This window comes from Diadema antillarum, unplaced genomic scaffold (assembly GCF_040938485.1).
Source record: "Diadema antillarum isolate AM-2024a unplaced genomic scaffold, OU_Dant_1.0 seq00001849_RagTag, whole genome shotgun sequence".
Classification (NCBI taxonomy): Eukaryota; Metazoa; Echinodermata; class Echinoidea; order Diadematoida; family Diadematidae; genus Diadema; species Diadema antillarum.
The window spans coordinates 490369-518020 of NW_027272521.1; the positions used below are offsets into that span (position 1 = coordinate 490369).

Consider the following 27652-nt stretch of genomic DNA (forward strand, 5'->3'; position numbering starts at 1 on the left):
ATGTGGTTGAAGGTCAGTGGAAGTCAGGCTGAAAACACAACGGGTGAGTAGCAATTATTGTTTGATTCCCCTCCCCTCCCCCTTCCATTACATTTAATCGCTGTAGCTTCGTCTGAATGAAATAAAAAAATGCAGAACGACAGAATTTTATACTCTCTCTCCCCCCCCCCCCCCCCTCTCTCTCTCTCTCTATATATATATATATATATATGTATATATATATATATATATATATGCATATACATATACATATATATACATACACATGTGCATCTTTATTTATCTATTCATTTATTTTTTTACATGTGTTTACATTTATTTATACAATGTATGTATACACACATACAGAGTAGGCCCTATTCATAATTATGCCATATTGCTTCTTAAAGGTGTAATGTAAAACTTGACACACACGCAGATATCCATGTGTATATATTATGCGTGTATGTGTGTATACTAATATGCTTTGGAACATTATTTGTGCGTGTATGTGCGTGCTTTGATTATTTGTGAATATGATTGTTTGTTTTCTATGAAACATGATTGACCCTCTGGCAAGGATTCACTTTGAAAAGTCTTTGATGCGTTCGGTAAAATCATGCCTGTGTCACGATTTCAGATGTCTCTGAAAGTCAGTTGCGTAAGACACCATCATTAAAAGTCCTGTGTATGGAAGTCGACATGGCAATATTCACAGTCTTCCGTGAAAAGATTGTTACCTGCATCTAACCTAAATTTAATTAACAAGTTGCCTTACATCCACGTAAAAACCAAATTAATCAATGTTTTAGTATTAGCCATGATAACAACTTCATGGGCAATGATACTCGGGCTGGATTCAAACCAACGACCTCCTGTTCAGGCGTCTTGCCCACGGGACCACCGAGCTTCAGCCCGACAGCAAAATGCTGGTTATAATTTTTATGGTGTGCAGCGGGTATTCATTCAAAGTTAATGAAATCGCGTTGGTTTGATTGAAACTGATTGCCAGTTGCCCTATACATAGATGTAGAATAAGCAACTGATTACTAATCACTACAATAAAAATATCTCGACGCAAGAACGTCATTTACTTGGAGCTTTAAATTGTACACAATGTAGGGCCTACCCAATCAGTATTCATGCACGATCATTACACTAGATAACTGTGTGGAATTGAATTTAACGTTGGGTTTTATATGGAATGATAAACCCTTATAATACATAATAGGTGAAATGGACTGGTAAGTGTAAGAGGAAGGTAGAATCACTACACGTATTACATCAAACAGTGGTAGATAAAGAAATCATGTGTTGTCATGTCATGCAATAGATTCAAATTCAAATTCAAATCTATTTTTCCATCAAATAAACAGAGAAATTATATACAATGTATAAGCTGAACATATTTTGTAACAATTGCAAAAACGTATAGATTAACAAATGAAAATGAAAATGAGATAACATGATAAGATGGCGACCTGCAAGTTCATATCTCTGTGGCGTGCTTGTGTGTGTTTTCTGAGCTTTATTCGCAGAGGTCTCATTTTGATTAGACCAACGCGCGAATGGTTGCAAGACAACATTGTACGTACGGTACCCGATTCCTCGTTGATTTTATCTGTCATAACCAGTATGTCTATGGTCTGAGAGTAAAAAGACAGGTGAACAAGACACCACACTATAATTTCAATGCGAGGGACTGAAGGCTTCAAAAGAGATACATATATCAGAATATTGACTCATTTAACGTCATTTTTTTTTATAGTGAGAAAGCAATTACATTGGTCTCGTGTTTGCTCATCTCCTGCTGGTGCTTCTCTCGCAGAGAGACTGAAGAGTGACTAATATAGATAAAAGGACATGTAATCTAACGACCGTAAAGACCTTTGGTCCGCCGTCCCTTCGTAATGATGAGCAATAAAGAATAGCTATTAAACCTTTATCAGGCCCGTAATTAGGGATTTTATGGGGTTTCAGAATGTAAAAAGTGGACCTTTTAGTAGTTTAAGTTTATGTTCAGTTCCGTTATTTTACGCATACCGAGCAATACCAAGAAGTAAAAAGGGGCGGGGTGGGGGGGGGGGGGACCCCAGCCTGAACACCCCCCCCCCCCCCTTACGGATCTGTCTATTGATAAAAGGTGATGACGTTGATACATGTTGGAATTCGACCTGATTTAACGTATAATGCTAGCAAGGTGCAAGTGGCCTGCAAATCGCAACATTAAGACAAAGAATTACAATAAACCCATTTTGATAACGGACGTTGATACAATGTAGGAATTAGACCCGATGCAACGTACAAGCAAGCTAGGTGCAAGTGGTGAACACCGTCTTAATAGGCCTGCAATATTCTTTTGAAGGGCCAACACACGCTATTCATCGTCATGAATTACTCATGAAATTATCAGAAAAGCAAAGGAAAACATAACTCATTTTCACCGGGTTCATACAGAAAACGACTCGATTCTTAACACAGGGGATAACCAGCGTTTGAATTTTTGTTTCGTCACACATTGTAACGAGGCATCAAAGTAACGTGAACAAGTTACTAGGGTTTAATAAACGCAGAACAATATTTTGCAAATTAAAATAAGTTGTGAACATTCCGCAATCGGTCCAGCAGAATGGATTACAGTGCATCTATGGTGCATTCATTCTCCTAGTCGTTTTTTGTTAACGCTGTGTACTTTTGTATAAGCGTAACCATCAGTTTTTCTATCGTGATTACCCTACAACCACTATCACTACCTCAGAAAATTATTGTATGAGGTTACAAAACTCTTCGAAGCACGAGTCTACAACCGTTTTCGATCAAAAAATGAGCCCAATTCATTTTAATAGTTTCACAACTACTGAAAAAGTGGGTTCACAGACCTTGATTTGCTTGCTGATAAAAAAGCAGCTACATGCAGATAATCATACAGATATCGTTGCCAGCTTGAGGAACTCTGATCAGCTGTTAAAGATATCATGTGTGCTTTTTAATGCCCTGAACATAATAGCCTGAGTACAGTCGTATATTTGGTTCTCTCTTCGGCTGAATTGCAGTTCCCTGGTCGGTTCGACTCGTCGACGGCAGCGTTGACTCTGAGGGTCGTGTTGAGGTCTTCCTTGACGATACTTGGGGCGCGATATGTGACAACCTGTGGGGACCCGAGGATGCCGAGGTTGTCTGCAAACAGCTCGGCTACGTCGGGGCGGACCTGGCTCTGTTAGCTTCGCCATTTGGGCGAGGAAATAACCCCGTACTCCTGGATAAAGTACAATGTAATGGCCTTGAATCAAACATATCAACCTGTCAGCATGCCGGTGTAGGCGTCAAGAGTTGCCACGAATCAAAAATTGCTGCCGTAACGTGCACAACTCAAGGTAAAGAGCCATTTAAGCTGCCAGCTCGAAACCGGTCTCGCTCGAGAGTGTGAAGGGAAATATATTTTACAGGGATTACCAATGTGAGGGGACGGAATCTCAGTTAAGCGAATGCGCCTACAGGACTTTAAATTTCGCGGAGTGTGATTCTGATCACATTGCTCAAGTCACATGTGGACCTCCCAAAGGTAAGATCAAATCATTCCAACCTGGAAGAGACCTGTGATCAATATTGCTATTACACTTGCATTCTCGTGAAAATTCTACGATGATATTATCCATGGTTTAGGCCTCCGGCATATATAGGATCTACTCTTACTAATCAATATCGTTTCTCTTTGATACACACTACATCACGTACGGCAGCCCTCCTTCACTCTTCTTATAATATTATGTAGAACCATCATGCCGTTACAAGGAAAAAGTATAGCTGTAGGCTACGTAGGCCAACTGGTTGCCAAGGGGTTTGTCTACGTAAATGATGTAAGCCCTTATTAATTCATCCAATCAAATTCGCGATGCTGTTCACTTTTATTGCACAGCCATAGAAAGTGAAGGTTTCGGAACCTCATCTAAATGCTATGAAAGCCAACTAAAAATGTAAAAAAAAAATAATTTCCTGTAATAACCATCGTGTTTGAGTCATTGGATTGACACAGATCCAGCATGATAGAATTTTCTCTGTAAAGATCAATCGTTTGTGGCCAGTATACACGCTGACTCAGGGACCATGGTAAGTTGTTCGTATTGGTGGATATATCCACAAAATCACGTTACAATGCAGGTTTATTGCCCAGTCGTTTTTATACCGAAAGTCGGTTTGTCAAACTTGGCAATATCATTTCCGTATCCGATGAAGTAATCTATATAAGCCGGAGTTGCGCAGGCCAAGATTAATGTTTTTAAAACATGATTCCTGATTCCCATCGTCCACAAAGGGGGTATGGAGGATCAGACGATTTGACTGGAAAGTACACACAGGGTGATTGGTTCTCATTAAAACGACCTGCGTCCGAGGTTGTGATTTCCGTTTTGCTATGGATAGTTATACTAGTATAGGTTTTCCCGGTCAATTTCATACTTTTGTCATTCAAGTTCCTATTCTGAGCATTCGATTTCACGCATTCCACGCTCGCAGCAATGAATCAGCAATCAAATTCAAAACCCGGTCATTCGAATTCACTATCCGAGCATTCAAATTCATTGTCGGAGCATTCAAATTCACTATCAGAACATTCAAATTCACTATCGGAACATTCAAATTTACTATCGGAGCATTCAAATTTAAGACAGGAGCACGCATTTCATCAATGAGCATTCAAAATCATGTCAAGCTGGCGACGGAATCTCATCGCTGGTCATTCAAATTCGTGCATAGGCAACCATGTTCCAAATAACTGCATTCAATTTCTTTTTCCCTTTGTACTTTGATATTTTAGCTTTCATATCGTTTCGTCATTATTACTTTGTGTCTATCTCCATTGATTGCATTGCAAATTTACACCGGTATTTTTTCATGGAACCTGCGTTTACAAGCCTTGCTTTTGCGGTTCCATTATATTTCACAAGTCATAGAGAATTGTCTTATGTACATTATGTATGCTGACACACTTTCTCTTCATGACCCGACTTATAACATATTTTGTATCTTGCTTGGTTTGTATTCTTTTTTTGGATGCATTTTGATGTCAAGTGAAATATGAAAATAAACGTGCTGGAAGTATTCACGGTGTCTCGAGTGCAAGACCAGTGCAGTTTCAGTTATTCAATTCAATTTAATTTAAAAGAAATCCTGAATGTGTTTTTCATTTGGCTTTGAATATATTGGGATTTATGATGATTATTTATTTTGCAGTAAAGGTCCACGTGTCCTGTTCATTGAAAATTTTGAACTCGCGCTTAGCGAAAAGGAATATACAGGCACATATCCCTCGGATTGGACATAAAATGGAGGTCCCATGATTGTGTGAGAGAGTCACAACTCATGCACGTACAAAATCCCACTTCATTTATTCATAGCAAAGAGCAGGGTGTTTAAGGCTTACATCCAACTGGACCCCATATGGAAGACCAGCTATTGCAGCTGAATATGGGTTATCCAGCCATGAATGTAAATGAAACAAACAAACAAACATTAGGCACTGTATAGTCCTACAGACGAGCATAATACGGAGGGTTGGTTGGACACCTTCGAGGAAAACAAACAAACAAACAATTACGACTATATTGAAACTGATATATGAACATTTTATACGTCTTGTTTCTTGTGTATTGCTGTCTTATTGGTTTACTTTTGCTGGACTATGTGAGATCATGTGTGTCAGTTCGTCTTTAAATTGATGAATTGTCATCATGTGGTTGGTGTTGGGGCGTAAGCATGCAGTATCATCAAGAAATATAATTAAATTGTCGTTGTGTTGTTTGGATGCACTGCTGATTGGACATCACAATTTCAAATTTATTGAGATGAGATACAAATAATACATGAACAGAGAACAATGTAGAACCTGTAACCAATCATAATTACACTATATGCAAGCCTTTATTGGTTATGTTGGCCCTATTTCCTTTCTTAAAAGTCTACTCCATTTTCCTCGTTAAATTGATTGCACGAAGTATGAACTTGATCGCCTAAAAATGAAATTGAACGCTCCAAACAAGCTCATTGGGACTATCACATGACTATCGCATGAATTTGAATGCACAAGTAAGAAAGTCGGTGCTCGCATTTTGAGATTGAATGCCCAATCGTGAATTTGATTTCACGAAAACGAAGTAGAACGCCCATAAATGAAATTGATCGCTCTGATTCTGAATTTGAATGCCCGAATATTTTCGCGTGCGTGCGCTGTGTGAATTTGAATGCACATTAATGAATTTGAATGACAGAAGTGTGAAAATGACCGGGAAAACCTATGTTAACTTATCGTCTTCAAACAGTGCAACTTTAAGTCGCATTGTCGCATGCCACGTCAAAATCAAATAAGCGAAGTGGATGTTAACTGGTATAACTTATGATGCGATTCTACTAGGTGTTACAAAAAACATTTCACGCTTTTGATTCTTAATAGTTCGAAAACTATATAGCAGATAACACTGTCATTGATATGAGTAATAGCTGAAAAGTGTTTAATTTAGTTGGAGGTGATATGAATATCAAAGCCAATATTAGTTTCATGAAATCCATGATTTATTTCAATGTTTGGTTCCAGATTTTGATCATATTTTAACCCTCTGCACAAAACTTTAACTTGACACAGGAACCAATGATGTGTATGTGAGTGTGTACTTACAATGAACCTGAACAATGGACATGGCTACCACCTGTTCAGAGCTTTGCTCAAAGGCACATGAATGATTTATTAATTATTCATGTGGGTTGCCCTGAGCAGTGCTCGTCTGAATTCATGACAAAGGGTGAAATGCATGCATATTAAAAAAAGTAAACACATGTTTCCATGTGCTTGCATACACCACATTTCAGAATGAATAAAGACTAGTTGTGATAATGGAACTCTTCATGAATATGTAATAGATCATTCCCATCCAGGCCATTGTCCAGGACCATTGTCATGGAGCCCATTGCATAAAAGTTACAATTATGGTAACTTTGCCATCCAACGGTAACTACCATGGTAACAATACTCAACAGGCAATCAAAATCAAGAATTGCATGGAAGTTACCATTGGATGGCAGAGTTACCATAAATAGTCACTTTTATACAACGGGCCCCTGGGTGTCAACTACAGACTATACACACCAATACTAGTAACCCCTGTACAAACTTAAAGTTTTGTACGGGGGGTTGAAAATAAAGCAAAATCTGAAACCTAACTAAAAAAATAATGTTGGATTTAATGAAACTGAATCATGCTTGCATTTTCAAATTACCTTAAACAAAATTGTACACTACTCAGCTATTGCTCATATCAATGTTAGTGCTATTTGACATATAGTTTTTGAACTATTAAAGGACAAGTCCACCTTCATAAACATAAGGATTGAGAGAATGTCCTCATCCAGCGGTTCCAACACAAAAATTTAAAAAATTCATAACTTTTGCATCGATTGTCCAATTTTCCTCAAACTTTCACTGATGTGTTCTACTAATATTGTTGCATTTTCTCAATCCTTATGTTTATGAAGGTGAACTTGTCCTTTAAGGATCAAAAGTGGGAAATGTTTTTTGTAAAACCTAGTATTTTGTCTAATATGTTACACAGTAAAGTGATCAGATTACGAATGAGCCTCAGACTTGTAAAGATATGTAGGCCTACGTACGCTCGTTCAAAGAAGATGATTGCAAACACAACTCAAAAAGGTCTTCAAATTCTAACGATTATAATTCTATTTGTATTCTATGATGAATGATGGCTAGATTTCGATATTCGACTAGACGGCAGCCAGTTTCCCGAGCAGGGTCGAGTGGACGTCTTCTTGAACGGAGAATGGGGTTTGCTGACCGATTCGTTTGTGTCTTCTGAGGTGCAAGAAGTTTGTTGCCGTCAACTGGGTTACGCCGGAACCACTATTGGATATCCTAGCCAACTTATTTTTCAGCGAGGCGTGAGCGATATCCTTATCGACAACATGGATTGTTTGGGCTCAGAGAAACGAATCCAGGATTGCTATAGAGTGGATCTGGTGAGTGACGGCGATACGTATAATACCCCTGATGACGCTGCCGAAGTGGTGTGCTATCCATATGGTGAGTAGGAAGCATTATAGTGTACCACTTACCTTTTAACCTGACACTTCTGTATGTGTCCCTACATTACGGGTGGGTATAGAGTAGGCTGATCCTTATCACTTTTATGTATACATAATTTCATACTACGTCTACACACACGTATCACACATAGTCACATGAGGATACATTGAAATCCGTATAATTATTAGAGTACTTACAACTTTGTATTTCCATGTATCGAGTGTTCATTTGAGCTGATATGGTTATTGCAACAATTTCCATTTTCATATTATCATGTAAGACATTATAACACAAGTTCAAAATAATGCTAATGTATTCATGAATAAATTCATCCTACATAACAGTGCTATGGCTCTGATTTAAGCAGGTCCATGTGTCATAACAACATAACCATATAATTATACATTAAGCATGAACGTTCATACGTTAGTACTGGCAAATCTAATTGAAACCGAATTGTAAACAGAGTATGCGTAGGATAAAACAAGGAGGTACGGGCGAGCTCGACTATAGTAGCACTTTGGTTGTATGAAATTGTGCACATCTTTTTTTTTCTCCAACCTGAATTTTTTTTTTCCTTTGGTGGTGGCTGAGGCAGAGTCTGTTGCGAATCATCCTGTGAGATTGATTGACGCCAACGGGAACAGCAATCAAGACTTCGGAATGGTTCAAATATTCAAAGACGGTCAATGGGGCGCTGTATGTGACTCCACTTTCACCGGAAATTACGTGAGTATGTCGACTGCAATGATACTTCATATCCGGGAACTTTCTACATGTATTGTAGGTGGTATAGGGATGTTGCCACGATTTAGAAACGAGCCGCTATTGTTTTTTTCCCCCTGTGTTAAGATTATTCAAATTATTTCCTAAACTTGTCTAGGTTCTGTGTAGGGAGCTTGGCCACTCCAACGTGATTGACTCGAGGTACCTCTACAGCTACGAGTACGACGGAACTGCGTGGGAGTACCCCAAGGTTTGGTTCGAGTTTTCCTATTGCCCGTCTGACGTCGACAAGATTTTCGAATGCTACCATGAGCCGTGGGGCCACACCAGTGGCTGCTCCGACATCAACTCCTTAGCCTTCGTTACGTGCGTTCCCTATGATCCTGTGATAACTTATACAACTACGGGTGAGATAGCGAAGAGAATATTTTGTCAAACTAATTGACATGTATCACGTTGCAGTACAAGGGCAAAAGCTCCGAGCTAAACATATTTATTTACCCTGATGTTATGCTGGATGTGTCTGTGAAGATACATAAATATGAAGAAAATGCTGGAGGATAAATAAATATCAACACTAACACTAAAAGTATCAACAGTACTTGTGCATTACGATTAAAAAAAAAAAAGAACCAGTGCCAGAGAACACACCGCATCGCACTTATACATTGTACTTGAGTCAGAATTCTATATAATATCATCTGTATGCAATTTGCACTGTGTACTTTACTGATTGCAGTTATAATGGAAAATTCCTCTTCCCTTCCCTTTAAACAGCTTACTAATAGGAACGTGGTTAATCTATATTGACCGACGAATTTTGAGCAAAAATAAACAACAGGTTAAAGCACATAACACATAGCGTATTGTTATAAAGTGCTCAAGAAAAGGAAAAATTCTAACAGAATAAACAATGGGCCGGATGCATAAACGCTAGCAATTGCTTGTGCTAGCCTTTTACTCGAATCGGTATGCATAAAAACAAGCAATTGTTTGCGAGCAGAAGCTTTTGTTAGCAAGCACAAGCAATTGCCTGCTGCCCGCAAGCAATTGCTTAGAGACCAAACATTGCTTAAAAACTTATGCATAAAACATACCTTTTGCTTGTTCTTGCAAGCAATTGCTTGCGATTTTCCAAGCTCTGTAAAATGAGCTTGAGCTTTTGCTTAACTGGGACGTTCCCTTTTAGGTATCATTTTCGTATTCATACAAGAAAGACCACACTTGTGCAGGAGTGGTAAAAATCTACAGGAAGTTATTCCTAAGTAGTGTAAGAAACTTTTTCGTTTCAACAACGGGAATGTCCAGTGGTTAGCATGCAAAATTTGATGAGAAACAGGTAGGATGTCTGACTTCGGTGGAGAGCAAGCATGGCAAGGAGACCTCTCTCTCTACGTGCGATCTGGCAGATCCGGGCTACTTACTATAAGCAGTGATGGGTATCAACCGGTACATGTGTGTATAGATGTGTGTGAGTCTGTGTGTGCATTTATGATTGTCATTTCGTAACTCTTCTGCTATGTCAGGAAATGTTTCCGCACACACATACCCTTTCAAAGACATGCTGTCACACTCGCCTTTGTTCTTGTGTTCGCACAGGCGTGACGTCCCTTTTGTTGAAAACGCAAGCAATTGCTTGTGCGGGACAAGCAAAAGGTATAGACACAAGCAAAATGTTATGCATACGGATTTAAGCAAGTGCCTGAGATAGACCTTTTGCTAGACGAGCTTGTGCTTTTGCTTGAAGCAATTGCTTACAAGCAATTGCTTGTTTCATGCATTCGGCCCAATTAGAATTACAAGGTACTACTATAATACCTAGAAAAGTGATGAATGTGATAACAATATATTATTACCCAGGTCTAATCTATTGATGGTATCTCTCTGAAGAGTAATCACTATTCTCCAGGAGGGTATATACTTTTATTGTGATTACCTCAAGCATTGCTGGGTTCTCATACATACACATTTTGTCCAGTGGGAAATAACAAGTACCCGTCACCGTTGTCCAGTGGGACATGAGTGGGAAATGTTCACCGAGGATATGAGCACCAACTAACTAATACAAAGCAATGTTCGAACCAAGAAGCAACTGCTTTAAAGTCAAGAGCCTTATCCCATCATGTATATACCATAAGATGACATTCCCGCTCGTTTATAGTCCTATTTTACGTCTCTATGATTCTCGATTACCTCTATCTTAGATCCTTGTCCTGAAAATTCAAGTATCAGTCTGGAGGCGTGGCAGATAATCATCATCACTCTTGCGGCTTTTGTGACGCTCTTCTTCATCGCTTACTGTTGCTGCCGAGATGGAAAGTCAAAGCTATCTCCCTCTGCTGTAGACGGCACCGCCAACGCTACATACGTGCACTCGACGAATTCAACACACCTTGAGGTGGTATCGCCGCCGGAAGCCTGTTCTCCGCCACCCTACGTGCCGCCCTCACCGGAAGCGGTTGAAGCGCCACCATCGTACGAATCGGTGACCCCGGACAGTGTGTCCAGAGACGCCGTAAATGGGTCTGAAGACGCGTAGCATCTACATGTAGATATTTTGATTATATAAAAAAATATATATAACTTTTAGTAAGATTGGTTCTGAAAGAGTGCTATAGGCCTATATTCGTTCATATAGTATAAAAAAGTAATAAACATCACTCGAGACCAGATGATGTTTTTGTGTGTCATGATAATAGATGAAATGCAATGCAGTTATTGTAATTTGAAGTACTGTATCCGGTAAGCTTATATTTCTAAGCACGAGGAATAGGGTTAAAATCCCCAAAGCGAGCCATACACACACCCACGCACGCACACACACGCACACACACACGCACATACACACACACACACACACACACACACCACATACCCTAACATGCATGCAGACTGTAATTCATTTTTTGAGACTGAAAAAAAAAATTTCGTGACAGATTTGGTATGTCGTTAACTGCGTAACCATTTTTGTTCACGAAATTTTCGCATGCTTTAAGAAATAATGCGATTGATCTTATCTGCATGACAACACAAAATGATGGAATTGTTTTTTTTTTTTCTCACAAAGACAACGAAACTCTGTCCACTGCCTCTAACAAGGTATGGTCAGTGAAGGAAATATCCGTCAGCGGACCCTATTCGAAAGGGCAAATTTGACTATAGTCATAGTATTGTATGCAAAACTGCTTCGGCCTTGACAACTTATTTTTAAGCAATATGGTGTAGATTATTATGTCGCAACTTTTGTAGCAAAAAAAAAAAAAAATTCGCTTAAATAACAAATCAGACCAAAATCGATTTACATCAGATCTTTCATACGTTTTATCAACCACTTCAACAATCTTGGTTTGAGAGTTATTCAAACGCTTTACTACTGATTATGAGCAAATGAGTTTTGACGGTGCGAATTGATATTTACAACAAGCGAAAACTATGACCGATATTCTACTGTTGGCTTATAAATACCCTTTCCACAATAATTGTGCTATATGGCAATCTCTCAAAAACTTTTGTTTTTCATTCATTATATCATGAGATAACCCGCTATGTAATTGCACAATCTGTATCTGTTTCTGTGTCTGTATCTGTTTAATCATATTATATTCATATTGTGTAGTTATCAATGGAACGTCACGTGATGAAATAATATGTATACGGATTTGATCCGGGTGAAAATGAGCCGTATTGACCCGTATCAAACCGTATAAAAATCCGCGTTAAAATCCTTAACTTAATCTGAGTTTTGTTTGAAAAGATTTTATTTTCTGCATTTCATATTTTCTTTCAGAATACAAAAATAACAAAGGCAGGTTCAATTACACAAATACAATTCTGAAAATTATTGACATATTACATAGTAAGTCATATTTTGTATATAAAGACAAATGAAACGTTAAATAACATACAAAATGTTTATATGGCCAATAATGACTTGATTCACAGTACAATATATAATATATACATATAATGCAGAGGGCCGCCGTTATAAGCCGTGCTTGAACAGACGGACAGCCAGAGTTAAATTACCATTTTTTATTGTAGTACTTGAACACTAATACGGATGGGCCATGTTAAAATGCGTGTAAATCCAGTTTTATACAATTACTTGGTAAACAGGAGTGGTGCCTGTGAGTGCGTGTGCAGGTGATGAAGCGCGAAAGTGTTGATGGTCAGCACTTCTAAGAAAATGATTGAATATGTTATAATATGGGCGAAGGGTCAAGCAGCAAAGTAAAAGAAAGGATGAGTTGGCTCAGTCGGTAGCGCGTCTGCCTCACGATCATGCGGCCCGGGTTCGAACCCGAGTCTGGACTGAGCAATGTTGTTTGTAAGCATACCGTCCCCTCTAGCAAGAGGCAAAACACTCTGTCCCTCGGATGGGACATAAAATGGAGGTCCCGTGTATGAGAGAGTAACAACTCATGCACGTAAAAGATCCCGCTTCATTCATTCATCGTAAAGAGCAGGGTGTTTAACCCGGTGAAGTGGTCCCACCTCAAATCCAACTGGACCCCATGGAAGACCAGCTTAACGTAGCTGAATATGGGCCATCCAGCCATCTTCTCAGATGGAAAATGAACAAGCAAACAAACAGACTCCTATCGACCCGTGTCAACCCGCTTCGACCCGTACCGACCCGGATGTAAACCTTGTCATCATCCGTAGCATGAAGGCAATGCGGTATTTTGCAAGGGTCCATACGGTTTTACGCTGCGTGTTGCAGCGGGTCGATGCGAGTCAATGCGGTTCGAACCGGGTCAATTCGGATATCAATACGGAATTGAAATTCGTGAGAAAATTTTGAACATGACCAAAAATTTTTCTCCGCCGTATCGTAGCCCCCGGAATCCACCTGGATTTGACACGGGTTACGATGCGGGTCAATGCTAGGGTCTCAACGGCTAGAACCGGGACGATACAGTTTTAATTCCTTATGGACCCGGTACGAAATCCGGCCGTGTGTGACTCTAGCATTAGGCCTACATTGTATACCTCGGGAATAATAAACGGACTAACAGAACTGTGTCAGGACTCCAGGAGACTCCAATTTAAAGAGAAACGTGTCTTAATTATGCGTGTGAGTCTACGTTCTAGTTACATATATTTAGTATTTCAGGTCAAGTAGTAGTTAATTGGTGATTATAGAAATGTTAAATAGATGTTAAAAGTAATACGTCATGAGCATAACATTATATTCCAACAGGTATTGTCATCACGTTTTCACTAGTGTCCCCACCGTGGTTTAATTGAATATTTTTTTGATATACAGTGCATAATATATTAGTACCGGTAATTTTACATAGTTCTATAACAGAATACACCTCATCTATCCATGAGGATGTGTAACTCCGTAAAAACGACCATCCATAATTTGTGTTTTCTGAAAAGTCTTTCATGTAACTGCTATGCTCTTATACAACCCAACTGTGAACAGCATAACAGAGAATCGAAGATGGCTGAGTAAAAAAAAAGGCCTTGCAGGTTATAAATCGTGCACATTTTTTTTTAAAATCACACTAATGAATTGTTTGTTTCAAGTACATTGTTAAAAATTTCTGATTTGTTATTGTATCATGTTGGAATTTTTATGTATAAGTTGAATATTGACGATCTTCCTAGTATACTTTCCTCATGGTTTGTTTAAAACGGTAATATCCATACTTACCCTACAAGACACAGTGAATCCTATCATTTTCCACGTTCGTACAGTTTTAGCCCTTAAGACAATTACTTCGACCGGCCCTTCTTTCTGATGAGTTGTATTCTGTTCGGTTGCAATAAATTTCTCTAAGTTCCTTGAAGCCAATTTTCTAAAATCCTACGTTTAATTATTTTGCCGTGATCACGTGAAAAATTTCTGCATACTCACAATGATGCCTCGCTCCGTTGACTTTATTTGTTTGATCAATTTGCTACTTTTCTTAGCATTGATACCTTAAGTTTAATCATGAACATCATACAATACCTTGTACATTCCGCAAAACTTTATAGTATTCTCGACATGTTCTATTTTTGCATGTTACGTCATTTTTGACTTTGATATACTGTACTAAAAGCCTATTATGTTTTTGGAACCTACTTCCTACAAGCTGTGCTTCTTAGTGGGTTCCTCATATTACACGTCAATTATATGTCCTTATACATTAATTGTGCAATTTTGTTTCAAAATGGCTGTTGTGTTAGAACATTTCTTTTTGAAAATGGCATATTCAACACACACATACTGAAGCTTTTCGACATGCACTCATCAGAGTAAAATCGCATGAATGAACAGAAAGCCAGAAACGAAACAATATAATAATATACAATATAATAATTTAACAGTATAATATGTTCATTAAGTGATATGAATGAAAAATAAAATGAAATATAAAATCAATATCCCCATCAACTAAGTTAATAATAAACAAAATAATAATACAACAATATATAATCTGTTCATTCATGCGATTTTACTCTGATGAGTGCATGTCGAAAAGCTTCAGTATGTGTGTGTTGTATGCCATTTTCAAGTTTTGTAGTACCAAACACTTATACATTTCTTTTTCTAAAATCTAATGGAATGTAAAACTTGTATGAAATGTGGAATATGGAACATAAAAAAAGATGAAAAATAAATACTACGTGACGGTATGACACTGTCTGGAGTCCATTGCTATTTAGTCTCCAACATCTTCAACATCGTATATAGAAACGTTATGTCTGGTCGCATATAGTGCTATAGAAAGGAAGTATAGATACACCAATCACTAAACTGGAATGCATATGAAGGATTACACACACACACACACACACATATTATATACATATACGGGCACTAGCATTGGCATTCTATATTTTTTTCCCAACCGGGGTGTATCTCAAAATAATTATATGTATATTGTTATAGAATAGTATATCATTTACTCATTAGTTATCTAGCGATCCACGTCCGACAAGCTTTGCTTTTTAGTGGATCACTATTTTTCATAATCGAATTTATTTTCCGCTCGCCAACGAAGTATTTATACAGTGTTTTTCCTAAATATTGTACATGTTATATGTTGTTCTATAATTTGTCTCGTATATATATTACATGAATCTTTTGCAAACGTTTGAACAATATTATTTCTTCACATGTATACTTTGTACTATGTTTTTTGATTTTCGATGATTGGAAATAAACTATGATTGAATTGAATAAAAATGTATATATATATATATATATATATATATATATATATACATATACATACACACATACATACATACCCTTATACCCATTATCATGTGTGCAATGATAGCGGCGCACCGAAAATGAAGACAATAAAATTTAGGGTATAGGCACCTACGCCTATTTATGTCAGTATTGATAGGGTTTGATTTTGTCCTTAGCAGGGCAGTAAGCTGATTAAGTTTGACAATGATAGGAATGCTTTAACTTTGACTAAACGCACCGGTACCATGGATCTAGGTCAATTTGGTAAGATCTTTTTATGCAAGGTGTCTCTATATCTTACTCAAAAGGAAACGGGAACCATCATGACATGAAAAAAAAAAAGAAGTTGATTTATACTTCGGGAGAGGAAAGTAAGGCGTAAAAGTGTTCATATCGCGCTTTATAGCGCCTCACGCTAAATCGTAATTCAAAGGCCCCACTCAACTCGCCTCTCCGGAGTTTATTCCGCTCTCAATATATCAGGCCACACATGCAAGGTGTGCAGTGTGCCAACGTATAGCAAACCGTTTGACCATACTCTCATACGTTGTAAACGGATGCCAAAATAGAACCGGAACAATTAAAGCAAACCAACAAATAAAAATATAATACGCTCCCTCAAGGATACAACGCTGATATTGCGATTATTTGCCCTTGCCCTTTTCCCCCCCTTTTTGATACGTTGATGCGGTTGGGTGCCAGAAATGCATGGCGATGTCACAGCGAGGCAAAAGGCACGGTCATTCTTGTGTGATGAGCTGTACCAAGTCCTTTACAACGCAGAAACACTGCTATCAAATACTGTACTAACGAGTTTGGATATTGAGGCTGGAAGAGGTGAGCATGCACAGTCGTGTTAAAGTCTGCTGAGTGACTTATGTTATCGGGTTCTATTTTCATCAGAATTAGTGTGATGCCGCCCACTACTTAGAGTGCCATTTTACCTTACACGAAAATCTTGACAGGAGCAACTATGTCAAGAGACATGACTTGGCTGCTGGTTTACTTTTGCATGTACTTGACGTGGTTGACGGTCTATGGAAATCAGGCTGAAAATACAACAGGTAAGTAACCCTGATTAAAATTGTATGCTCTCCTTCTCCGTCCTTCGACATTCTCGTCGCTTCGTCTGCTCCATCTAAAAACGAAAAATAAATATCCCCATCAACTTTGTTCCACTGTCATTAGAAGAGGGTTTTTTTTTTTCGATTGACGGCGACACATTTTGCAGAACTATCATAAAGAGTAACAGAACTGGTATTCAGAGCTTGATGACGATCAACTGACATAGCAACAAACTACGCTTTGCCCGTATTTGAGTCCATGCCCCCAAAGCGTCCATGTAATATACACATATTATGTAAATACATATATAATCATATGATTACATAGTATGCATATCGGTTTGCTATATATTGCCTTTTCGAGGAATAGTGTTAAGTAACTTAACACGCGCGCACACACACACACACACACACACAGACACACCCTCACAGGTCTGTAGTGTATGTTGTTTAGTCATAAATGCAAACAGACATGATATAGATTATTGCAATGTGCTTCTGTATGTGTGTGTCTTAATATTGGTTACTTGTGAGTACAACTGTTTGCTTTCCAGTAAACATGGACACTCGCAAGGATTCACTTTGAACAGTCTTTTTTGATGCGTTCGGAAAAAAAATCATGCCTGCATGTGTCAAGACTTCACATGTCTCTGAAAGTCAGTCGCACGATGGCACTAACCGTCTCGTGTATGGGAGTCGACAAGGCAATATGCACAATCCTATGTGAAAACCATTGTCCGTATCAAATTTCAAAATGTTCGCACGATGTACCTTCAATCTGTCCAATGAGCATGATGAGTATCATAATAACGGTAAATGGTGTGTCGAATTGAATTCAAATCTGGCTTTTTGATGGAAGATAAACCTTTACAGATAGGTTAAAAGCACGGACGGGAAAGAGTAAGTGGAACGCTAGCTGAGTAACTCATGCGCATTGTATGTACAGTATGCATATCAAACGGTGGTGTAGATAATGGTGATGAACTTAACGCACTTGACTCTGTGTCATGATAGTTCTATAGGCGTAGGTACACGATGACGTACTCAATTTATATTCGGTATTGTGTGTCTGTGTGTATTTTCCGAGCGCTGCTCATCGATGTGTCACTTTGACCGTGAACCTGGTCGCTAGAGAGGTTGCAAGCCAACACTGTATCCGCTCTCTATTTCCTCGCTATAATGACCAGTGGATATTATGCATAGTCAGTATGCCTATGGTTTTTTATGGTAAAATAAAAGACGGGACATGAAATAAATGTCAGAATATTGACTGAAGTTAATGACATCGTGACGAAGCAGTTTAGATTGTCCTCGCGTGTGCTTACTGGATCTTCATAATACATTGTTGCTGAGAGAAGGGGAAATAAATGATATGAATCAATGGATGGGCCTACGTCATGTAACAACCATAATTCAATTCAATTCATATATTCATGTCGTTCGGAAATACAGCTAATACAAAATGTTAGACCCATTAACCTTTTATATAATTTATATAGACTGTTTGGGCACACGTGCTGTTCGGAAACAAAATTTATAGATATCAGATTGATGTCACGTGTCTTTTGAGTTAATTTCATTTTGATGTTGTAGGTATTTCCTGAAAGCAGGTGTAGTAGCTAATTATGGTTTAACTAATTCCAGAAAATTCCTGTCTTATACGAAGCCTAATTAGGCAAAGCTAAAACTCAGAGGCGTCGAAATAGGTCATGCGTATATCACACAGTAATGCGAGCCCGTAGAAAGACAAACAACTTGCCTCTGCAACTGATCGACAAATTGCCCTACATTAACGTAAATATGGATAAACACTGTATTGATCAGTGTTTTAGTAGCAGCTATGACAAAAGTAATGGATGGGTTGTTCAGATCGTTTTATATCCGTCATTTTTTTTTTGGGGGGGGGGGGTGCTATGTGCGTTTATATTTGTCTACCACCGTTTTCGCTTTTAAACATCAATTCATTTCAACATTTTCAAAACTAGGAATATCATTTCAGTCCAAACTAAGTTCCCAGAACCCGATTATGTTTTCTGCTATATTATCTGCTGTAAAGCAGCGACATGACACACGGATAATCGTTGCTGTATGGTGAGAAGAATTCAAATCTAAACCGACTTGACTTCATAAAAAATGTAATTGATAAATCAAAAAGATAACTATTCATTCTGTAAACATGATACATAGGATACAGTAGTCCTTAATTTTTCTCTTGAATTGTAGATCCCTGGTCGGTTCGACTAGTCGACGGCAGTGTTGACTCTGAGGGTCGTGTTGAAGTCTTCCTTGACGATACTTGGGGCGCGATATGTGACAACCTGTGGGGACCCGAGGATGCCGAGGTCATCTGCAAACAGCTCGGCTACGTCGGGGCGGACCTGGCTCTGGTAGCTTCGCCATTTGGGCGAGGAAATAACCCCGTACTCCTGGATAAAGTGCAATGTAATGGCCTTGAATCAAACATATCAACATGTCAGTATACCGGTGGAGGCGTCAAGAGTTGTCACGAATCTAAAATAGCCGCCGTAACGTGCACGACTCGAGGTAAAGAGCGAATTGGGTCTCAATTCTTGAACATAGTCATCTTCTTATTGATTTTACGTCTCCAAGTTTATGAAGGCATAATCATGATATTATGTAAACAGAAGCCAGTAGGTCTTTCGCCGCTACTATTCCAGCACCCCTGTCCACTTATGATGGACACGAATCTGCTTATTTTCGTATCTTGCAGTGATGTGTGTGTGTGTGTGTGTGTGACTCCAAAAGTGAAGAGGTAAATGAGACTTACTGACTCTCACAAACCTATGGGACATCTTAATTTGGCAGATTATCTGTAGAGTATGAATTTGATACATGATGTAACTTGATGCCTTTATTTTTTTTTTTGGGGGGGGGGGGGGCTGTGACTTTTAAGTTGTGTATTTTGTATGCTACATATCGAGAGAGATATAAGCGATAACTTATTCAATCTTTCCAACACTCCCATCATACTGTAATCATCCATCATGTACGATTTTTTTTTTTCATTTGTGGGTTGTAATTTTATCCAATGTTATCCCTAGGAAGCCTTCGGCTGGTCAACGGCTCAGCACCTTCTGAGGGACGCATAGAAGTTCTCACCGAATCTGGAGAATGGGGAACTGTGTGTGACGACGGCTGGGATATCTCCGACGCTCGGGTCGCATGCCGAGAGTTGGGATATCCTGACGCGCTAGAGGCTCGTACAAATCCTTTTTTATCTCGCTTTGGACCACCTTTCGGTCAAGGAACAGGCCCGATTCTGCTTGATGAAGTCACGTGTGGCACCCGACAGAGACTTCTGAGAGATTGTCCTGTGGCAAAGGGGTGGGGCATCCATGATTGTTCTCACGAAGAAGACGCAGGAGTGGTGTGCGACGACACAAGTAAGCTTGGGAATTGTTTCTTACCCCTCTCCAGTCACAACTCCGATACGCAATGAGTCGCTTACCAATACAATTTATTGGTCCGTCGTTTAGTTATAATTATGTTCGTTTGCTCATGTTGGTCTCCTCATCCGTTTATTTCAATATCAATTACAGTTCTGTGCTAATATTTTCTTTGTCACTTTTATCGCTCAATTTATCGGTTCTTAGGAATTCGTATGGTGGACGGAGAGTACCCGGATGAGGGTCGAGTAGAAGTTTTCTACGGAGGCACGTGGGGGACGATCTGCACACACGAGTGGAGCATCGAAGACGCGCACGTATTCTGTAAACAGTTGGGACATCCACTAGGAGCTCGCTCGATAAAGTCTGTGCCGAGTAATGGTTTACCCGTGTTACTAGATGGTTTGCAATGTAACGGAAGTGAGGCTAGTCTTTTCGACTGTCCGTCAAGTGGATGGGCCAACAATGAAAACTGTGATCTGGAGTCATCTCAGTCGGCAGGGGTCGTATGTAACGGTAGGACGACCACACCTCCCCCTATACATTATCATAAACAATACACCTTTTATTCGCATAATAATGTGTAGGTCTCTCAATATCGTATTCGTCCTGTAAAGAGAATGACATTTTATTCAAAGACGAACTGACAAATACTATTCATTTTGTATATCAGTCCTCGATAACAGTTCATGTTGTATGACGTAGGCCACATAATGTAATTTACGGTACACAAGAACCCTGCGGCAAAGACTTAAAGGAATTAGATCAAAATGATAATTGTTTCACGTCTGGCCTGTTTGGGTTAAATGTACTATCCGCTATTGGAATGGTGTAGTTCTGGTTAAGATGGGGCTTCGGGTTTTAACTTTTTGTGAGATAATAAGAAACCGCTTTATGTGAAAAGGTATGAAATATGAAAGTGTATACAATCGTAAGCATGGTAAGGGGGAAGTGTATTTGATGAAAATTGGCTTTGAAATGGCTGAGATATCTAGAAACAGAGAGATCCTAATAAAAGGTGAGACTCATCTGAGAACGAAATTTTGTTTTATCTTTTTTTGATATCTCAGATTCAGCTTTTTCAAAACAGATTTTCGTCAAATAATACTTTGATTACCTCTTAAAATTGTATGTTCTTTAATATTTCATAAGTGGTTTCTAATCATCTCGCAAAAAGTTAAAATCTGAATCCCCGTCTTAACCAAAAGTATACCATCTCTTTAAGTCTTATTAGGGACTTATCTATCTATACGTGTCCTATAACAATTTTTAGCGTTGCTTTGTTTGGTTTACCTTTTTATCCCCAGTGCCAACAATTGTCATAGACTTACTCAGTGGATCGAGCTCCTTTGAAGGGGTCGTGAGATATCGAGAAGACACTACTAGCGGTTTGATCTGTGACGAGGACTGGGGGGACAGGGAAGCAACCGTTGTCTGTCGCCAGCTGGGATACACGGAAGCTGCCAGCTCGAAACCAGTCTCGCTTGGGACTGTGAAGGGGACGATCTTTTACAGGGATTACCAATGTGAGGGAACGGAATCTCAATTAAGCGAGTGCGCCTACAGGACTTTAAATTTCGCGGAGTGTGATTCTGATCACATTGCACAAATCACGTGTGGACCTCCAAAAGGTAAAATCCAGTCTCCCTATTTAAGTGACAATAATAACTTAATCAACCAGTCTTCTATTGCTTTTTTGGTCTTTGGTAAGCCATAAATGGTGTGCCTATGTTCATACTGCTTGTGTCGAAACATCGTACACAGCTGTATGTAAATCAGCACACCTGGCTGCAAAGTAGTTCATCTATTAACTTGCCGTTTTCTTAACTCTTATAGCACAACCATGGCAAAATCGAACCTCATCTTAATGCTGCAACAATCACCCAAAAATGCACAAATTTCATTACCTGCAATGACCGTTCTGTTTAAGTCATTGAAGTGATTCATTTTCGGCATGACTACTATATTCTCTATTGGAATCAAATATTTGTTTCGGATATACACGCTGACTCAGGGACCATGTTATAACAATGTTGTTCGTACCGGTGGATATCCCATAATACATCACGTTCCAATTTGCGTCTTCTATCACTGAATCCGTGATTGTCTAGTCCCTTTTATACCGGAAGTCTATTTGTCAAATTTGGCAATTGGATAATTCCGTATCCAATACAGTATCTAAAGCCGGAGTTGCGCACGCAGCCAGGATCAATACAGTCACTTCATAGCTATGAAATGCGTTTTACTCACACGATTCCAGATTCCCGTAATCTACAAATAAAACCGCCATGGAGGATCAGACAGGTTGGGAGAAAGCATGGACCTAATACACATGGACATTCATGGTATCGTTAATTAATTCATGCACCCGTCCATCTCAAAAGCGCCACAAAGACATTTTTAGCATGCTTCGCTGCTTTGATCCCATGATCGTCACCGCCAGCAAGCCGGGAGAAGAACAAGACGGAGATTCGACAAATCTAAAACTATATGCGCAGAAGAAAATAACTCACAAAAAAAAATAAGTAAAGTGAACGTGCAGTTGTGGTGCATGTTAGGAAATCATACCTCAAACAATTTCGCTTGGGAGAAGCAGGCAGTGTTAAAAAGAAAGCTAACATTTTGGCAGAATGATTGTCATTTGTTATCTCAATATCTAACTTTTCTCCGGCTAATTCCAGAGCAAAAAGGGACGGTAATGGTAGAGAACAGATATGCCATTAGGCAACGTCTTATGCGTGTACGAAAATGTGCGAATCAGCAATTACCCATCTTTTGACACAAAATTTGTAATGATTTCAAGTTTGCTACTCCTCATCATCTGTATTTATTCAAAGACATTTCGGTCTGAAAACGGCACATCATCGAAACAAGACTGAAATGAGGAAAAATATTCTTGTGTTAGTGACGATACATGATCACACAATTGTTACTGTCCAAACGCCTGAATGTACTCATTAAGATGCACATAATCAGGTGTCGGCGACGATTCTTACATCAAAGAAAGAACAGTCCATGTATATTAGGTCCATGGAGAAAGTAAACAGAATGGAACAGGTTCTCATTCAAGACATTTGTCGATAGTTCGTGATTTTCATTTCTACTGCTCATAGGTATTAAGTTGTCGACTTCAAACCGAGCTACTCAAAGTCGCTATCGTGGAGGTCATGTTAGAGCAAAATCAAAAAGACGAAGTGGTTGTTAACGATCTCATGAGGTGATTCTATTTGTCTTATTTGTTCCACGGTTGAAGTGATGAAATTACGAATGAGCCTCAAACTTATAAAGATATGTATTATGTTGAAAGAAGATGATCTCAGACACAACTCCAAAAGGCCTTCGAATTCTAATAATAATAATCTTTACTGTATTTCACGATGAATGATGTCTAGATTTCGATATTCGACTGGACGGCAGCGAGTTTCCCGAGCAGGGTCGTGTGGACGTCTTTCTGGACGGAGAGTGGGGCTTGCTCACCTCTTGGTCTTTGAGTGCCAGCATCCGCGAAGTTTGTTGCCGTCATCTGGGCTACGCCGGATCTACTGTTCGATATCTTGACGAAAACGCTTTTCAGCGAGGAGTTGGCAATATTCTTATCAGAAACATGGGATGTTTGGGCTCCGAAAAACGCATCCAGGATTGCTATAGGGTGGATCTGGTTAGTGACGGCTTTGGGTTTACTACCCCTGATGACGCCATCGAAGTGGTATGCTATCCATATGGTGAGTATATGAAGCAGTATACCATTCAACTTGATACTCCTGTGTATATGTCTACCCATTGCGGGTGGGAATGTAGGTTCATGCATAAGTATGCAGAGGTATCTTGTATGTTATGAATGACCAATGTGTTATCGTGTTATTCTCCATCAATAAGCTACTTACACAAATATGTGCACAAGTGCGGGCTCGCACAAACTCTCAGCCACGTGCTGAAAGGCACATTAATAATCGTTTACTCATTTTTTAATGATAATTAACACGTCATCAGTCGTCCCGTCTAATCAACGGGGTCCGGCAGATTTCTTTCGTTATATCAAATTTTCGTTGTGCCACAACAGCAAAAGAAATAAAGGTGTATATAGATAAGAATGTTGGAACCTGAATTTTTACTTCATTGTAACTTGAATTTTGCTATAACCGCGTTTGTTATGACGGGAGTGCACTCTACAAATACTATAGTATAACAATTCATGTTTTTACTTGTCATTCTATTTACTGACAATTACTAACATGAGCCTGTGGCTTATTCAAGTATATGTCCGTGTCTCAGAAACACATGCACATGTATCAATCAATTATACAAACTAGAATGAAAGCATACAATATAAACAATAAGAATGTCATATAAATTGAAAGTAAGATAACAAAACATGAAGAATGATATGGTCCTCTCTTTCTTCCCATTCCGTTTCATTGTTCCCTGTGGTAGAGTCTGTTGCAAATCATCCTGTGAGATTGATTGACGCCGATGGAAACAGTAATGAAAACTTCGGAATGGTTCAAATATTTAATGATGGCCACTGGGGTGCTGTATGTGACTCCACTTTCACCGGAACAGATGTGAGCATGTATTAGACTGGCCTATTGTTTTCATAAGCGGAAACCTAATCTATCTATGCTAAAATGATGATATCATACACACACACACACACACACACACACACACACACACGCACACACACACATATATATATATATATATATATAACATAATATTATAACTACATGACGGTCGAACAAATCCCTCCACACTTCAATAATTCAATAATGCTTCCCCTCCATCACTGTCCATTTTCATCATTTTCATCAAATAACATGTATCTATAGCCTTCTCATTTGATTGTATTTGCATTATATTTCGATCTATGTAGATTGTGTATACATGCATCTTGCTCTGTTCCATGCTATGTTATGTACACTGATACTCTTTGTTGAAAATGAAAATATATAAAATGTAATGAAATGAAAATGTTTAGAAGATAAAATACCCTCCGTATCCTGGACGTCTGTACCATGTCAGACATGTTAATCAATTATCATTATTGTTCCAGATGAAAACATAATCTATCATGCATTGTTATCCTAGGTTCTGTGTAGGGAGCTTGGCCATCTCAACACAGATGACTCGAGGTACCTCTATAGCTACGAGTACGACTCAACGAAGTGGCGATACCCTAGGGTTTGGTTCGAATTTTCCTATTGCCAATCTAACGTCGACAAGATTTTCGAATGCTACCATGACCCGTGGGGCCACACCAGTGGGTGCTCCGACATCAACTCCTTAGCCTTCGTTACGTGCGTTGCCAACACTGATCCTGTAACTAATCCTACCTCAGGTATGAAAGCTATATAGCAAGGGAAAAATTGTACAAAAGATCTTGTTTTATTGACCAGTATAAGGTTGCAAAGACCTAAGATTTCCTAATAAATGTTGTGCTCGATATGTTTGTGAAGATATTAGTGTGAATGGATGGGAGGGGTGAATATCAACATTATCTACGAACGGTCATCAAAACTTACATATTGAAGTAAATGAAATCTCCAAACTATTTAACAGTGTTTAACATTGGATAACATTATAAACACTGCCAGTTACGTACAGATATTTCAGTTGGGAATCTACACTCAGAAAAAAGATAAATAAGCGCCTTTTCCAGTGCATATTTTTCACAGAAGATTTTGACAAAAATCTTTGTGTCATATACCATATTAAATGTTATTCAACCGACCGGAAAGGTTAATACAAAGGGAAATTTTGATCATTATTGACCACGTTCGTTTTTGTCTTTCAAAGCGCAAAGTAAAAATTGCAGAATTTGCAAATTCCCTTCAAGATAACAATGATGACAAAAGACCAATTTCACACAATGACAGACATAAATTAATGTTATGTGATTTTCACTCTGCTTTAACTGCAGTTGTAAAAATCTCGTTTCTTTTAAACAGTATGGGAACGAAGTCAAAGAAGACAATTGCAATGAACATGACTTCAAAATGTTGAAACAGGCCTGAGATAATGATTAAGTGGAGAGAACGAGAGAATAAAAAGAAAATGATGGATTGCTGGCATTGAATGTTGCATGGTGGATAAGACTCCTGACTACCGGTCGGATGATCCAAGTTGAAATTCAGTCCAGCTTAGTATACGTCCTTGCACAATAAGTTCTACCAATCACTATGACCCACTACACCAACATGAATAGATTAATTCCTGGCAACCTTAGGGTAATGATAATGACATGTCCTAGTAGAATAATGTCAACACTGTAGAGGCTATACAATGGAAAAGAAGACTATAATTTTTATCAGTGAGATAAGAAATTATTATTCCTTTGGTTTAATCTTCCTCTGCAGTATTATGATTATTTTTCCAGAGAGTGTTTTCATTTGTGATTACCCCAGCATAATTATTGGAGGCTTATACCCATACATACGCCTTTGCCCAGTGGACACCCATGCATTCACCTATGCTCAGTGGGACATTACAGATACACGCATGTGCGCTTTTGTCCAGTGGCACATAATGAGAGCAAACATGTTTTCCCAAAGGTTTCAGCACCAGGAAGGATACAATCAAAATTCCTTTGTTAAAGACATAATCGTATATTCCTTATCATCACAAAAATATGGGTCAGATAACCATACACGCATTTGTCCAGTGGAAAGTGAGTGCAATGACATGTCTACGAAGGGTGAGTGAGTGCTATGATATGTCTACGAAGGGTACTAGCGCCAGGCAAGGTTCTATCAAGAATCATCTATTTTCAAGTTCAAAGTCTATCGATATATCATCGTGTTTCCCCTCAACTACGGTCGTTACAAAATTCTTTGTCTCTTGATTACCCGCCTCAGGTCCTGACCAGTCGAGTAATCTCGGGGCGTGGCAGATAACTCTCATCGCACTTGCAGTTGTCGGGGTGCCATTCCTCTTCATCGCCTGCTGTTGCTGCTGCTGCCGAGAGGAAATGTCGAATCACCAGGCATCGTCCTCTGCTGTAAGAACCATCAGTGCTACATATCTGCACTCGCCGAATTCAACACAACTTGAGGTATCTCCGACGGAGGCCTCGTGTCCTCCACCAGCCTACGTGCCGCCTTCACCGGAACCGGTTGAACAGCCGCCAACGTACGAATCGGTGACACCGGAAAGTGTGCCCGAAGATACGGAAAATGACTCTTATGACGCGTAG

At 39.0% G+C, this 27652-nt stretch overlaps 1 protein-coding gene across 1 annotated transcript; it reads left to right on the top strand.

Moving 5' to 3' along the window:
- On the top strand, window positions 1–27652 carry LOC139712737 (scavenger receptor cysteine-rich domain-containing group B protein-like). Its single transcript, XM_071624533.1, has 9 exons — window positions 1–43; window positions 3033–3353; window positions 20116–20457; window positions 20668–20976; window positions 21768–22091; window positions 23853–24182; window positions 24892–25022; window positions 25549–25798; window positions 27315–27652. The coding sequence occupies exons 1-9, from the start codon at window positions 1–3 to the stop codon at window positions 27650–27652; spliced, it is 2388 nt and encodes a 795-aa protein (XP_071480634.1).

What these genes read in the sequence shown, in the direction of transcription:
- LOC139712737 (XM_071624533.1), top strand. Translation starts at nt 1, where the DNA reads ATGTGGTTGAAGGTCAGTGGAAGTCAGGCTGAAAACACAACGG. An exon ending in TCAGGCTGAAAACACAACGG is followed by an intron (nt 44 to 3,032) that starts GTGAGTAGCAAT and finishes GCTGAATTGCAG; the next exon opens with TTCCCTGGTCGGTTCGACTC. An exon ending in CACGTGTGGACCTCCAAAAG is followed by an intron (nt 22,092 to 23,852) that starts GTAAAATCCAGT and finishes AATGATGTCTAG; the next exon opens with ATTTCGATATTCGACTGGAC.